At 37.5% G+C, this 15938-nt stretch overlaps 1 protein-coding gene across 4 annotated transcripts in view; it reads right to left on the reverse strand.

Moving 5' to 3' along the window:
- Positions 1 to 200: 200 nt before the first annotated feature.
- Positions 201 to 15938, reverse strand: part of slc3a1 (solute carrier family 3 member 1) — a 135622-nt gene continuing 119884 nt past the window's right edge. The window contains exons 3-11 of one of the 4 annotated variants that reach the window (XM_087279006.1): positions 14731 to 14873; positions 12350 to 12475; positions 9714 to 9833; positions 6725 to 6849; positions 6438 to 6639; positions 4185 to 4361; positions 1447 to 1572; positions 1089 to 1360; positions 201 to 414 (exon numbers count right to left, since the gene is read on the reverse strand). In XM_087279006.1, coding sequence (XP_087135132.1) covers positions 375 to 414; positions 1089 to 1360; positions 1447 to 1572; positions 4185 to 4361; positions 6438 to 6639; positions 6725 to 6849; positions 9714 to 9833; positions 12350 to 12475; positions 14731 to 14873 — 1331 coding nt within the window. In that variant the 3' untranslated portion in view covers positions 201 to 374. Of the gene's footprint in view, positions 1361 to 1446; positions 1573 to 4184; positions 4362 to 6437; positions 6640 to 6724; positions 6850 to 9713; positions 10390 to 12349; positions 12476 to 14730; positions 15704 to 15938 lie in introns of all 4 variants that reach the window. The other 3 variants (XM_087279007.1, XM_087279005.1, XM_087279008.1) reach the window with 3 other exon arrangements.

Below are 15938 nucleotides of genomic sequence, written 5' to 3' on the forward strand. Positions count from 1 at the left end.
ATTCCCAACAATAAAATTGTGGCTTGTGAAAATGGCAAGTGGCTAGTAATGTTGGAAAACTACTAGCCACATTGGCTGGTGATCAAAAAGGTTAATGTCAAGCCCTGCTTCTGCTTATACTCTATTGCAAATATTTTTGAACACAAAGTTTTTTACACGGAATACAAATGATATGACACAAGAAAAGAGAATAGATAATCTTTATCAGTAAACATGTATTTTATTACATTACACTGAACAAAATTGAGACATTATCAAAGCTATTCAGAAAAAAGAAACATTTAGTCACAATTTTTACCAATGAGGTTTTGATGTGGACAGGAATAGCATAGAAAGATAAACCCAGAAGAGAAAATGTTTATAGATGAACTGAATCAGCCTGGTTGGGAAAAATAACCCAGGTAGCAAAGAATTCTGGCCCAGATTTGGCATAAAGTTGGCACCGCAGGCATTCGTCTGGCACTGGCATACAGCATGTTGGCCACACATGGCCCAGGTTTCACAGAGGTGGCACCACCTTTAAGGTGGCACACAAGACTTGGGCCAGATATCAAATGTTGTATTTGGCCCAGATGTAAAAAAAAATTATATGTGGGCCACATAAGTTTGGCCTACCTTGACCCACTTTTAAAAGACCATTAAAATTATTTTTAAGTAAAGAAAAAATTCTACCAATCTGGTCACTTTGAGAAAAAGTGTGGCCTTAAAGCAAAATGCTTCATGGGTTTATCGAATTCATTGCAGTGATGACACCAACATATCTGGCCCAGTTATGGGTTATTAACTTGGCTGAAACTTGGCCCAGATATGGTCCTTGGTTGGCCCTTGTATAGAAGCCAGAATTGCTCCAATCATGTACCATAATTCACTGCGGCATGTGGGCCAAGCAAAAGTTGATTGTGTGGGCCAGAGAAATTTTGCTATGTGGGAATCCTCAACACTGGTAAAGGATATCTAGTGCAGGCAGGTAGCAGGCTTTCTCAGACACATAGCACTGAGATTGATGGTTGAGGTGAAACTTCTGACTGCTGGAATACTCCAGAAGCAACCCCTGCCCTTGAGATGTTGGGATTCTGGATTTAGGGAACTCCGTCTGGGTTATTGACTCTGTACTTAAATGGAGTGTAAGAGAATCTGGTAACTCTTTAACTGAAGACAGGTCTGTTGTTGTTTCCTTGCCGAAGTTTAGAACCACCAGGAAGCCTTTATTGAGACCGTCCAGCTCACGCAAATAAGCAAACACATTGACATCGTTCCAGACGTAGCAGAACCAACCTCGAGATAGAATCACATTGGAACTTCTGAGCAAACTCAGAGCTCGATACTGGGAAATGGTGGAGCTTGTATCGTCCTGCTGAACCTAAAGAGGAGAAACGTCTGAATGAGATGATTCTCCAACATGTTGTTGTTGTTGTTGATATAGTGGTGTGAATGACTATGCTGTACCTCCACATTGACCGTTCTGTAGTCAGAAGCAATGTCCAGCCATGTGCCATTCAGACTCTCGCTAAAACCAGCATTGAGCTCATTATTCCACTGCATTGGTGTTCGCTGTGGGTCTCGACTCTTGCTCTGGATGTTAATTAATGAAAAAGACAAAGATAATGCAGTAAATCAACCAAAAGCGATTAAAAAACTGGTTTCGGCAGTGTTGGGCAAGCTACTTGAAAAATGTAGTGAGCTAAGCTATTAGCTGCTCTGCTAAAAAAGTAGCGTTATTGATGATAATTGTCACTTACTGCATTTACTATAAGTCAAAGTAGCTCCAACTTGCACTAAATACTCGGCTTATGCTAGTTTTGTTGAATAAAATAAGCAAACAATGCAAAATAAATATGACAACGAGATGCTGCACTGCCAGAAACTTGTATTATTGTCGGCTAGTGAACGAGTCGTTCATAACGGAGATTCATTCACAAACGAGTCGCTCCCTCCATCAGTATGAGAAGTGAAAGCAGGAGAGGAGGTGTGTTTCAGGACACGGATTAGATCAAATTTAACAGGGAGAGTGGATAGTACATTTCCATACACACAAGCACAAGCTTTTTGTCAGGAATGCCACTGCAATCACTGATCCATCAATGTAGAAAAGTGATGTAAAGTGATAATTTTCGTAATAAAAAAAAATTTGCATACTAACAGCCAGGAAAACTCCCGATCATAGATATATGTGTATATGTGTATATCTCTGGCTTTGGATGGCCACAGTCATCCACTGTACCTTGGTCCCGCATTCATTTCAATGGAGCGCTACCCTGTAGCAAGATGGCGGCTCTATTGACGCATTCCTTCCAATAGACAAAAACAGGGTAGGCGACATCTAATGTATATATCTATGCCATCAAGCAAGTTTCTCGTGTTAGCCTAATTTGGTTGGCGACGTCACCGACCAGAGGGGGCAGTAACACACCAAAACGTTGCTGTCAACCATCGTAAAACAGGAAGAAGAAGAAATTGTTGTTCTCGCTATTATATGGATTTACTTTCATCGCCTAGACAACGGCCTCACAGCTCCGTAAATGTCGGTGCCGTCACTTATTCATCCGCGATTGTTAAATGTAGCTTGTGTGGATGCTACTGTGCTACTTGACTAATAAAATAGCTTCGCTACTAAAAAGCTATTTGATTTAGAAAGTAGCGGCGCTACCGCCACGCTACCGAGAAATGTAGTTAAGCTAGTAGCATCACTACTTGTAGCGAACACTGAGTTTCAGTTTTAAGTAATGTGATAAATGCTCTATTAAAACAGAATCCTGAAGAGAAATCACAAATCAGACATATTATTTCTATTAATTTTTGTTTTAAATCAAACTACAATGTAAAAATGTATTCCATGGCAACTACAAGAGTCTTGAGAAATATCTATTAAAATTTATGTACAGTCGTCATGACAAAGATAAAGAAATCAGTTATTAGAAAGGAGTAATTGAAACTATTAGCTTTAGAAATCTTTGCCTAAAATAGAGATTGAAGGAATAATATACAGGGGGACTAATAATTCAGGAGGGCTAATAAAAAAATACAGAGGGAATGAAATTGTATGGCCCAGCCAGAGCCCTGATGTAAACCCAGTAAGCATCTCTGGACCTAAAAATGGCTGTCCACTAACATTTACCATCCAACCTGACAGAACTGGAGAGGATCTGCAAGGAGGAATGGCAGAGGATCCCCAAATCCAGGTGTGAAAAACTTGTTTCATCTTTCCCAAAACTGCTCATGGCTGTATTAGATCAAACGGGTGCATGCACTAAAAACGGAGCAAAATGTCTGAATACTTAGGGCCATGTGATATTTCAGTTTTTCGTTTTCAATGAATCAAAAAATGTCAACAATTCTTTGTTGTGCTTTTTTTGTCAATATTCTGGTTTGTGTGTACATTCATGAGGAAAACAAATGAACTGAAATGGTTTTAGCTAATGGCTGCAATATAGCAAAGTGAAAAATTTAAGGGGGTCTGAATACTTTCTGTACCCACTGTATGTACAGTTGAAGTCAGAATTATTAGCCCCCATTGAATTTTTTTTCTTTTCTAAATATTTCCTAAATTATGTTTAACTGAGGAAGGAAGTTTTCACAGTATGTCTGATAATATTTTTTCTTCTGGAGAAAGTCTTATTTGTTTGAATTCAGCTAGAAAAAATGCAGATTTTAATTTTTAAACACCATTTTAGGGTCAAAACTATTTGCCCTTTTAAGCATTTTTTATTCATTTATTATTTTTTGATAGTCTACAGAAACAAACCATCGTTATACAATTACTTGCCTAATTACACTAACCTTGTTAACCCAGTTAAGCCTTTAAATGTCACTTTAAGCTGTATAGAAGTGTCTTGAAAAATATCTAGTAAAATAATATTTAGTCTCATCATGGCAAAGATAAAATAAATCTGTTATTAGAAATGAGTTATTAAACTATTTTGTTTAGAAATGTGTTAAAGAAATCTTCTCTCCATTAAACAGAAATTGGGGAAAAATTAAACAGGGGGGGCTAATAATTCTGACTTCAACTATATGTATGTTTTTTTTTTTTAAATAAATATTTCCTTATACATATATAATGTTTCCCCATTGAGTTTATTTAAATGTTTGTAAAAAATTACAAATAAAATTTTTGTAATATGGCTTTGGTAACTAATTTAACTATTATTAATAATAAAAAAAGCAGTCAAAACACTTTAACTTACTGGATCATACTGTCCAGCGGGATCCTGAATGACAGATATGTTGACGTCTACCATGCCAATCTCTTCTCCATAGTATGTTGTGGGAGTTCCAGGCAGTGTCAGCAGCAGCATGTTTAAAGCACGCACATATTCCTTACCAGCACTCGAACCGATACGTGGCTTATCATGGTTTCCTACCTGTAGATGACAAACAGATACAGCCTTTGAAAAATTTGAAACTTTGTATTTCATTCATTCATTTTCTTTTGGGCTTATTCTTTTATTAATCTGGGGTCGCCACAGCGGAATGAACCGCCTACTTATCCAGCACATATACTACGCAGCGGATGCCCTTCCAGTTGCAACACATCACTGGGAAGCATCAATACACACTCATTCACACACATACACTATGGACAATTTAGCTTACCCAATTCACCTATAAACCAGGAAACCGGAGCACCTGGAGAACATGCAAACTCCACAAAGATACGCCAACTGACCCAGCCGAGGCTCGAACCAGCGGCCTTCTTGCTGCGAGGCGAATGTGTGCCATTGTGCAGCCAACTTTATATTTTACATTTCAAATCATTTTTAAAACGGTGCAGGGGGGTTGGAGGATGCGGTATCATAGTTTAAAACAAAATAAATTAAATACATTTTTTTTTAATAATTTTCCCCCATTTGATAATTAAAAAGTTACATTTGAGTTTTAGTACACATACACAATCTTACAAAGCTCCCAGATTTCATCAATATTCTTTGGATTCATCTTCAATGCCTCCTCCATCTTACCTCAGACATGCTCAATAATGTTCATGTCTGGTGACTGGGCTGGCCAATCCTGAAGCACTTTGACATTTTTTCCTTTTAGGAACTTTGATGTAGAGCAGCGGTCACCAATCTCCTGTCGCTGCAGGGTTTAGCTCCAACTTGCCTCAACACACCTGCCTGGCTGTTTCAAGTATACCTAGTAAGACCTTGATTAGCTAGGTCAGGTGTGTTTGATTAGGGTTGGAGCTAAAATCTGCAGGACACCGGTACTCCAGGAACAAGTTTGGTGATCCCTGATGTAGAGGCTGAAGTATGAGAAGGAGCGCTATCCTGCTGAAGAATTTGTCCTCCCCTTTGGTTTGTAATCTAATAGGCAGCACTTACAGTTGAAGTCAGAACTATTAGCCCCCTGTATTATTAGCGCCCCTGTTTATTTTTTTTTTCACCAAAAGGGGGGGAAGATTGTTTCAGCACATTTCTAAGCATAATAGTTTTAAAAACCTATTTCTAATAACTGATTTATTTTATCTTTGCCATAATGACAGTAAATAATATTTTACTAGATATTTTTCAAGACACTTCTATACAGCTTAAAGTGACATTTAAAGGCTTAACAAGGTTAATTAGGTTAACTAGGCAGGTTAGGGTAATTAGGCAAGTTATTGTATAACAATGGTTTGCTCTGTACACTATCGAAAAAAAAAATTAGCTTAAAGAGGCTAATAATTTTGTCCCAAAAATGGCTTTTAAAAAAATGTCAAACTGCTGTTATTCTTGCCGAAATAAAACAAATAAGACTTTCTCCAGAAGAAAAAATATTATCAGACATACTATGAAAATTTCCTTGCTCTGTTAAACATTATTTGGGAAACATTTAAAAAAGGGAAAAAAAAATCTAAAGGGGGCTAATAATTCTGACTTCAACTGTATATCTTGTTACCTCAAGCTAAGTGTCATCGACTCTGCTGATCTATTGTAAGCCCCATACTGGGGGTAACCCCAAACCATGATTTTTCCTTCACCAAACTTGACTGATTTCTCTGAGAATCTTGGGTCCATGCGGGCTCCAACAGGTCTTCTGCAGCATTTGCGATGATTGTGATGCAGTTCAACAGACGATTCATAAAAAAAAAATCTACCTTTTGCCACTTTTCCAAATGATCAACTAGAAGTAAAGGTATTATTTGTTGCCTTTTGTCAGGTAGTGTATGTTAAACACACAACATACTTCTTAATCAAATTCGATGGGCTAGTAATTTCGCGAGCCCTGTGGTGGATGATTGATTTCATGGGTGAATGTTGTTTCTTCAGTTGGCTCAACAACATAGTTGATGACTAAAATGAATAACTCTAGACATAACTTTGTGAAGATGATACAGTGACATTGTATATTTTTAACTATATTAAAACAGCCATATGCATGGGTAAATTTTACCCACTGAAGCTTTTAATGTAAAATAATGTGATTCTTAATAAACAGACAAGCATCTGGTCACTCACCACCCAGTTTGGCCATTTTCCTTTTGGCATGTTCGACATCCACCGTTCAACTATGCTTTTGGCATAATTTCCAGACAGGTTATCAGGAAGGTCCAGTAGATAGAAGTTAAACGGGAAGTCGCTTTCCTTGGCGTAGTTTGTGCCGTAGTACCTCATGGTTTTATCGATTTCTTCATAGTCGTAACTTTCCATCACCATAAACCTGAGTGGTAAAAACACAAGGCAGTTATTATTAAGACTGAAGCACAGAGACGTTTAGTGTAGAAGTATAGGTGAAGTGAGGAGACCTGTATCGGCCAGGCTCTCGACTGTATGTGTTCATCTGTATCCTCCAGTCTGTCAGGATCTCATGGAGTCCTGCTTGTGTGTATGTGTAGTCATGATACAGCTCAAACTCTGTGTCCACTGTCGACTGAACAGAGAAGGAATGTATTACATTTTAGTCACGCTGCACACTCTAAAGGATCACTACTTTAATTTTATTAAATGGCACCTATGATTAAAAATCTACTTTTCAAGCTGTTTGGACAGACATATGTGTAAGTATGGTGTTTAGACCATCATATTGGGGTGATATAAACACACCCAGTCCTTTTTTTTTCAGTTAAACGACAAAAAAACGGTGGACTAATTGGAGCAGTTTTCAGACCAACCTCAGCCTGATGTAAGAGTGCGGTCCCCCCCCACCCACTGAATTGATTGACAATTTGATTGACGCGTATTAACATGTCCCGGTAGTCACGTGTATAATCATAACAACAAGAGCCTTAACAGAGGTGCCCTTTAAGAAATAAGTTAGATATCATTTTCAAAAGATGTGTTTTTAATGTTTTCTTTTTAAAAGTGATCGAGCATTTGGAATTTATAAATAAAAAAATAAACTAAAAACAGCATTTTATTAGATGCTAAAAAAATGGAAGGAAACTTTGAGAGAGATTGAAGACATTCAAAATACATTTACTTTGCTTCTGTTTAAGAAATATAGTATTTTTTTTTACAAATATTTTTCATGTTCAGATCATTTTGAAGCCAGCAATGTACAAAGAAAAACTCGGTGTTTTTAACAAACCATTATTTTTTTACAAATATTTATCCCTTTTACACAGTTGTTGTGAACAGCATTTATGAACAGCAGTCTATTTAAACTTTTCTTAAGAAAAGTCTTACAACTTAGAACAATTTAAAACAAAGTGAATAAGATTACAAATAAAGAAAAATATAACAGAATTGAATGCATTATGTCCATCTACTAACAACAGTAAGTACGCATTTTTAAAGACCACTCACTAACTGCTTTTGCCTCAGACACTTCCTCTGGTGTATTAATTTAATAAATATTTCATGGCATTCTTACAAAATAAGGGATAAAAATTTGTTGAAACCAGTTTTTAATGGTAATTGTTATAAAATTGAATGAGAAAATTCAACTTGTGTTGGTCTTGCCCCCCGGCTTTGAAAGTCACTATGCCATCAGAAACATTGACTCTCTTACATTATGCAAAACAATACTCAAAACTCACTTATTTAAGATGGCTTTTAAAAAGCCCCTATTATGTTTTTTTTTTTTTTTTTTTTAATGACCTTCCATGCAGTGTGTAACACAGCTCTAAGTGAAACGAAATATCCAGCTAAGGCTTAAATCTGATTCATCTTTAATATATAGTGGTTCAATTGAATCGGCGCATGTCTTTAGCCGTGCCGGCGTGATGTCTATACGGAACTTGAACCCTGCCAATTCATTGTATAATATAAAAAGGAAGACTAACACTGTTGTAGATTGACACTGCTCTAAAGTGTGAGGGAAAGTTAGTGTTATTTTCCCTGATGAGGCTGTGAAGAGTCAGTGGTTGAAGTTTATTTTTGCAAAAATACCTCAGCATTATAGCCCTAGCCTTGTGCTGTGTTACTGTCATTTTTTTGACAAGTGCTTCTGAAATCTACTCACTTACAATGTGGATTCATCAGCCGTTTGTTAATGGAATGATCAGAAAAGACTATTGATGTATGGGACTTTGGCAGAGCTTGACAGGAATTTTACAGTAAACAGTTCAAATTAAAGTTAAAATTAAGGGAGTTTTCAGGAGAAATAGCAAAACGGGAGGGTGGCGGAAGATGGGTCTGAAATACGGGAGACTCCCGGGAAAAACGGGAGTGTTGGCAGGTATGCTCACACATATACTCTGCACTCTGACTACTTCAAAATTGTTGATAAGTCGTGGTGAGCATTTCTCTCCGTCTCGCGCTGAACACATTAGCAGATTAGCATCGTTCTAAGGAGGGATTTGGGAACAAATGAATCGCTGAAAAAATTATATGAGAGTCGTTGGGATAATTAGGTAAAAATAAATGCATATTATAAGACAATGAAAGTGTTTTTTGAACTTGCATGCATATTAGACTGTTGTTGGAGACCCCCAAAACCAAATTATGACCTTATTAATGCATATAGGGTTTTTTTAAAACCTAATTGTATCTGAACTGTTGTTGCTAATATTATTCATTCATTTTCATGTCGGCTTAGTGCCTTTATTAATCCGGGGTCGCCACAGCGGAATGAACCGCCAACTTATCCAGCAAGTTTTTACGCAGCGGATGCCCCTCCAGCCGCAACCCATCTCTGGGAAACATCCACACACACATTCACACACACACACATACACTACAGACAATTTAGCCTACCCAGTTCACCTGTACCACATGTCTTTGGACTGTGGGGGAAACCGGAGTACCCGGAGGAAACCCACGCGAAGGCAGGGAGAACATGTAAACTCCACACAGAAACGCCAACTGAGCTGAGGTTCAAACCAGCGACCCAGCGACCTTCTTGCTGTGAGGGGACAGCACTACCTACTGCACCACTGCCTCGCCTGTTGCTAATACTTATATAATATTTTTCTTGTTGTTTTATTGCCAGAAAGGCATCTTTTTAATAAAATATATTAATATTATTATTATTCTATAAAATTCTTAGGTTAGTTAGTGCTAACAAGCACAAAAAGACAATATAAGACTGTCAATAAAGAACCTAATGGCCTAAAGAACACAGTCTTTCAACTGCCTTCGCTAAATCTACACTGACTTTGAAATCATCTAGAATTAGGATAATCGTAATGACTTGCCAGTAAATCCAGAGAAATATGCACTAGTAATCCCTAAATGGCACAGTGAGAACAATGAAAAACAATGAGTTCAAAAATGCTTTTGTCAATCAGGTGTTTCAGTATGTCAGTGTGTAAATGCTGTGTTTTTATGAGGATATATGATAGTTTGTCTTACTGGATCTTGGTCAGGGTTAACCTGAGGTTCATCTCGTAAATGTGTTGCCTCCAGCATGTGCTTCACAGCATCCATGCGAAACCCGTCCACCCCTTTCTTCAGCCAGAAGTGGATTATGTCCTGTTACACAGACATGAAGCAAAGATCAAAGAGGTCCCTGTTTGTGGTGAAACACGATATGCTATGGTGAATCGCAGATCTGCATGAAGGGCCTTTTTGTTAAGGAGCTTCAAGGCTAATATTCCTGCTACATGTTATTTAAGAGATTGAACATCATTTTGGCAGGAGTTTACACCTGGAATTAAGATGGGTTTTAGTTAGGGAGGCACAGAAATTTTGGGCAGAAACAGAATATTCTGCATGCACTTGACCGAAAACCTAAACAAAAATGGTTTGTAATAATTATTCATTATTTTATTCGATAATATATTTTTGCAAGACTTAAATTTGACTAATTTCAAAAACCACAAGCCAATAAAATAATCACATTTTATTAACAGTGAACGAGTCAAGAGGTGTCATTTTCACAAACACATTCAGAAACAAAAAATGTCCTGTCGGTGGCAACACGTTACTTTGCTTTTCTGGACCGTGTGTGGTTCATGCATAGAAAAGTATATGGGTTTATGAACGGAACAAACACAGAGGCTGCATCCGAAACTGCATACTTCCAACACTATACAGTATACTATACAATTCACTATACAATATTGAGCTACTCTGAACTTTGAACGCAGTGTTCATGCTCTGCTGCTCTCGTGTTTTGATTAGTGTCACAACAAACCAGCCATTGAATGTTTCTATTAAATGAATGGGTTTCATAGCGCAGAGCTTTCCACATCTGGTATGAAAGCCACTTCACATTGTGCAATGACTATAGCTGCATGGAGAGTGAAACTAGCACACTGAGCAGTGCTGGTCACTGCGACGCAACATAGCCTTTTTAGCTCATATTTTAGGGCTCTCGACTATAGTCATGTGCTTTGTGTCATGGCCAAAAGAACAAGATCTCGGATACAAGTGGATACGCATCGATAGATTTGCTCTTCAGTGTTGGGAATTTTAGCAGTGAAATCTAAATCATACTGAACTGAACTTCAACTCTGAAAACTGGATTGACACAGTTTACATTTACTAGAATTTCTCTGTTAAGCTGCTTTGACACAATCTACATTGTAAAAGTGCTATAGAAGTAAAGATGAATTGAATTGAATTAAAAAAGTGGCTGATATGAGTTTCTTCACAGGATGGCAGGGCCAGGGATGCCCCCAAGAGGTGGCTCCATATCTAAACTCCTGTCACCCCTGTGGCCACCCCAATATAATTTTGCTGTTGATATTATTCATTTAAATTCATTCATTCATTTTCTTTAGGGTTAGTCCCTGTATTAATCTGGGGTAGCCACAGCGGAATCAACCGCCAACTTATCCAGCATATGTTTTTACACACTGAACTTGTAAAAGCAGATGGTATTGCATCTCATCTATAGTTTTTTTGTTTTTGTTTTCTCACTAACAAAGGATTTCAACATAAAAAAAAAAGGATTCAACAAATGAAAATGTTGAATCCTCTCTAACTTTCTGCAAATGCATAACTTTTAGTCACCCAGGGGTTACTCTTTTACCAAATGCAGAACAGGACACTTTAACCAGTCAAAAACTTAGTAGATCTCTTTATGTAACAGTTTTTTTTTTAGAAATTATGTAGTATTTATATTGGTGATGACTTCATTCCCATGTGGTCTAAAGCCCTCTTGGACAAGACGTACATTCAGAAACAAGGTCAGCCATTTTGTGGCTGTTTAAACACCTTCAACCACCTGAGCAGTTATACCACCATTCATTTTCAACTGCCTCTGCAAGTGGTCAAGTTCAGTTGTGATCAGATTGACAAAATGCATTTTAATACAAAGGGTAAACAGGGCCTAAAAGTTAATTGTTGAAAATGTGGCTCCAAAAGTACAGGTTTGTACACATTAGATTGCAATATAAACTTTAGTGTGTCATTTCAATAGGAATTTGATCAATTGGGAGATTGAATGTGACAAATTTTCCCACTCAGATCTCTCTCAGCGTTGCTTGGTTTATAAGTGACTTATCTACTCTGTTATCTACTTTTTATACTTCTTGACAACGTGACATTTTGGATACAACGTGTCATTTCAGGAAAGATTAACTTTCTTGGTGGAATCTAAAATCGTTCTTCTGTGGCATCATTGCAAAACCCACACTTTTGGAACCTTTATTTTTACGAGTGTAGTCATGTTCATCTTCAGTGCTCCAAGTAACATCTTGTTTTTATGAAAACCAATTCTTTTTATCCGTCATACTGTATTAATGTAAGAACAGTATAAAAGTCTCTATAATAGGATCAATTGCATAGTTCCTATACTGATAGAATTACCTGCTTCCGACGTGATCACACCACAGGAACTGGGAATTATTTTGAAAGAACAAAATGATCTACTACTTCAGAGTAGGTTGGTCTCGCACATCAACCACAGAATTACCAGTGCTCTAAGTGTTCAATGATTGACTAAACACCAAACAACACTCTGGCACCTGATATTTTTAACCCCAAAAGACATGGTTAATAGCCATAATGTTGCTTGCACACTTTCTTTAGCCAAGTCTTACCGTCATCTCCTGTAAGACCAGGGGGTTACGATAGTTCAGATCTGGCTGTTCCTTGAGGAACTGATGGAAATAGCACTGCTGCCGTACTTCATCATACTCCCACGTGGAATTCCCGAAAACACTCACCTGACAAATCAAACAATGTGAGACTTGTCAACTAAGAGCTATTCGTTGCATGTTGGTCATCAGTTTAATGAACTTAATAACTGTAACAAAATGTGCGGAACATAGAGTGTCGGATCATTTATTAACTTGGTGGACAAACATTTTGAAATGGCACTGATGTTGAACCATAACAGGGTGTCCGAGAATCCTTAAGTCTTAAACTCCATAGTATAAAAATAAGGTCTTAATTAGTTTTAAATTTCATTCTGGGGTGCGTTTCCGAAAACCATTGTTAGCCAACTAGCGTCGCAAACTCTGTTGCTACAAGCATAATTCGTTGATTTGGCATTTCCCATATCCATCGTTCCAACGAACATACACAAACTGCATCGCAAACTTGTACACTTGCAACTACACCTCTGGAGCTGTAGTTAGAAATTGGCTGTGTTCAATTCCTAGTTATCCACACTAGGCTTTATTCGTTTTGAACACTCCAACATTCAAACTTGAAATTATAAAAAAAAACATTAAGTTCATCTACGGCGAAGCAGTGGTGCAGTAGGTAGTGCTGTCTCCTCACAGCAAGAAGGTCACTGGGTCGCTGGTTCGAGCCTCTGCTCATTTGGCGTTTTTGTGTGGAGTTTGCATGTTATCCGTGCGTTCGCTCGGGTTTCCTCCGGGTGCTCCGGTTTCCCCCACAGTCCAAAGACATGTGGTACAGGTGAATTGAGTAGGCTAAATTGTCCATAGCGTATGAGATTGTGTGTGAATAAGTGTGTGTGTGGATGTTTCCCAGAGATGGGTTGTGGATGGAAAGGCATCCGCTGCGCAAAAATGTGCTGGATAAGTTGGCGGTTCATTCCACTGTGGCGACCCCGGATTAATAAAGGGACTAAGCCGACAAGAAAATTTATGAATTAAGGTCATCTCTCTTAAGTTTAGTTTGCTTACAAAGTATTTGTACAGTTCAGATTTAGCGATCGTCATGTCTACTATTGCGCGCCCTTCGCAGTGCACTTTGAAAACATTGGCATCATTTTGAACAGAGCCATGGCTAATGACGAATGCTATAGGTGACCTATTATTTAAAAGCGGAATTTATGTTACGTCTCCATTGCTTGTGAAAACATAAAACATAGCAGACGCTAATGCTTTTAATTTATAGTAGGTTATTTATTAAGTATCTGTACTGTATATGCAGCCTGATCTCACGAGAAAACGTAAGTATTTTACGTATTGCCAATTTAGTGGCTAATTCGTACGAATTCGTACGAGTTTAGTCATACGAAATGGTACGATTTTAAAAAGGAGGCGTGGCACCTGACCCCACCCCTAACCCCAACCGTCATTGGGGGATAAGCAAATCGTACTAAATTGTACGAATTAGATCGTACAAATTCATACGAATTAGCCACTAATTGAAAAAGTTACGAATTGCCGTGAGATTGTGTTGGTATATGACCTGTGGGTTAGAACATTTCTGCAGTTTCAAATTGTGAAAGTAGACTTTACAAAAACTAAATAAACAATATCCTAATATATAATAATCATCCTCATCATCATTAATATTTTTATTATCATTATTAAAGGAGGATTTTCTTCATTTCCTAATAAATAATAAATTTTAAATTTAATTTCTTTAACACATAGCCTCATTATTTATTTAGTTATACAATTTATATTTGATATTAGAATACGTGTCAGCTTTTGTAAGTGATTTTATGTTTTAAAATAGAATATGTAATGTTCTCAATAATATTTGTGAAGGAAACTTAGGCCCTACATCTGCCATTTACATTCAATTAATATGGAAAGCGAGTGCATGTTTTGACCAAAACTAATTTAGATTTTTGTGTACGTGTAAAACAATATAATTTGCACAAATAAATGATGGGGTTCTTCTCTAAAGAAGTTGTTACTCCACCTCATTTGGAGCATCATTATGAATGTTTTATGTCATAACTAATGTGGTTCAAGCGACGGATCTGCGACAGAGAAACTAGGAGTTTTGGGAAACACTCGTCACTACATCGTTTTTTTTTTCCCAATTGATGCATCGTATTATGACAGTTCAGCCACGAGTTACGTCATTGTTTAGGGAAAAGCACCCCAGTCTGGTATACAAAATATCTTTAAAAAATCCTAAATATAACTCTATTATACTCTAATAGAAATCTGCAGATACCCTGTACAGAATTCAATATGCATGTAGATAACAGTACAGAACGTGTCACTATTCACTGATTTGTTTGCAGTGTGTGAATGGACATTCATACCCAGTTGTTTGGATGTTTATCTGCTGTGCAGTTAACCCAGATGTAATAGTCTGTGTAGGGCTCTGTGTAATTACGGCTAAGCTGAAACCAGACGTGTTTGTCACTGGTGTGGTTCGGGATGTAGTCCATGATCAGCTTCAAACCTGGGTCAAAAAAGCAGAGCATATCAAGCAGAGTGTTTTATAGTGTCATGACATTACAATAACAGGTTTATAACACTGTAATAAGCTTGGAACATTAATGATTAACAATCATGCTATTCATGAAGCTCATAACATGCTAAAATTCAAACTATAGCCATAACACAGCAAACAAATGATGACTGGAGAAGTTTGTTGTTAGTTACTGGTTGGCAAAACAGTTGATTGAAATATTAGCTGTTTTTCCATCCATCTGTTCATGCAGATTTTGGAATGGCACATAATAAATGCTTGATGGAAATGCCAAGATGCACATGCATTTTGATAGTCCGCAAAAAAAACAACAATATTATCTGTATGCAGCCTTGATGATGCAAGCTGAGACTGCAAATCTCAGTGATGCAATGTCAGAAATAATGCACTCAGTGGAGCTAGTGACATCACTGTGAAGGGTGGGGTTAGATGAGCATATTAAAAAGCACTGGACACAGGTCAGATTGACTTGCATCAAGTCTGCATCCAGACCCCTCTCAAAAAAGCAGGCGTACAACCACTGATCTACTAAGATGGAAACACATTTACAGATTAAACTCCAGCATGCGCATCAGAAGTCCTGTGACTTCGTTTTCAGATCATGAATTAACAAATATTGGCAGGACAAGATGCCAATAATGGACAAACCACCAGACTGGTCAAATATTGATTTGGTCATTCTAAAATCCCTTAGCCAAAGTACTATGTCAAAGTGGTTTGGTATAATAACCCCCCAGAACTCTCCCAAAGAGTAGTCTCGACACTTCAAAACCCTCAGTGCATTCAATAGATTTCGCCGCCTTCATCTGAGCCGCAACTAGTTTATCCACTTGTTAAGTGGTGACGTGTTTGTGACGTATGTAATACTGTTTCCGGGTCCAAGCCGCCATTCATTTGAGTGGAGCAATCATTCGTTAATGATTACGTTTTATTCCTAATACACATTAAAGTTAATTTTATATAAAATCGTAGTGTACACAACAATCTCTGGGCTTGCTGCATAACAAATACCAAAAATTTAACAATTCATAAAAA

Source organism: Danio rerio, chromosome 13, assembly GCF_052040795.2.
Source record: "Danio rerio strain M-AB ecotype USA chromosome 13, GRCz13ab, whole genome shotgun sequence".
NCBI classification, from domain to species: domain Eukaryota; kingdom Metazoa; phylum Chordata; class Actinopteri; order Cypriniformes; family Danionidae; genus Danio; species Danio rerio.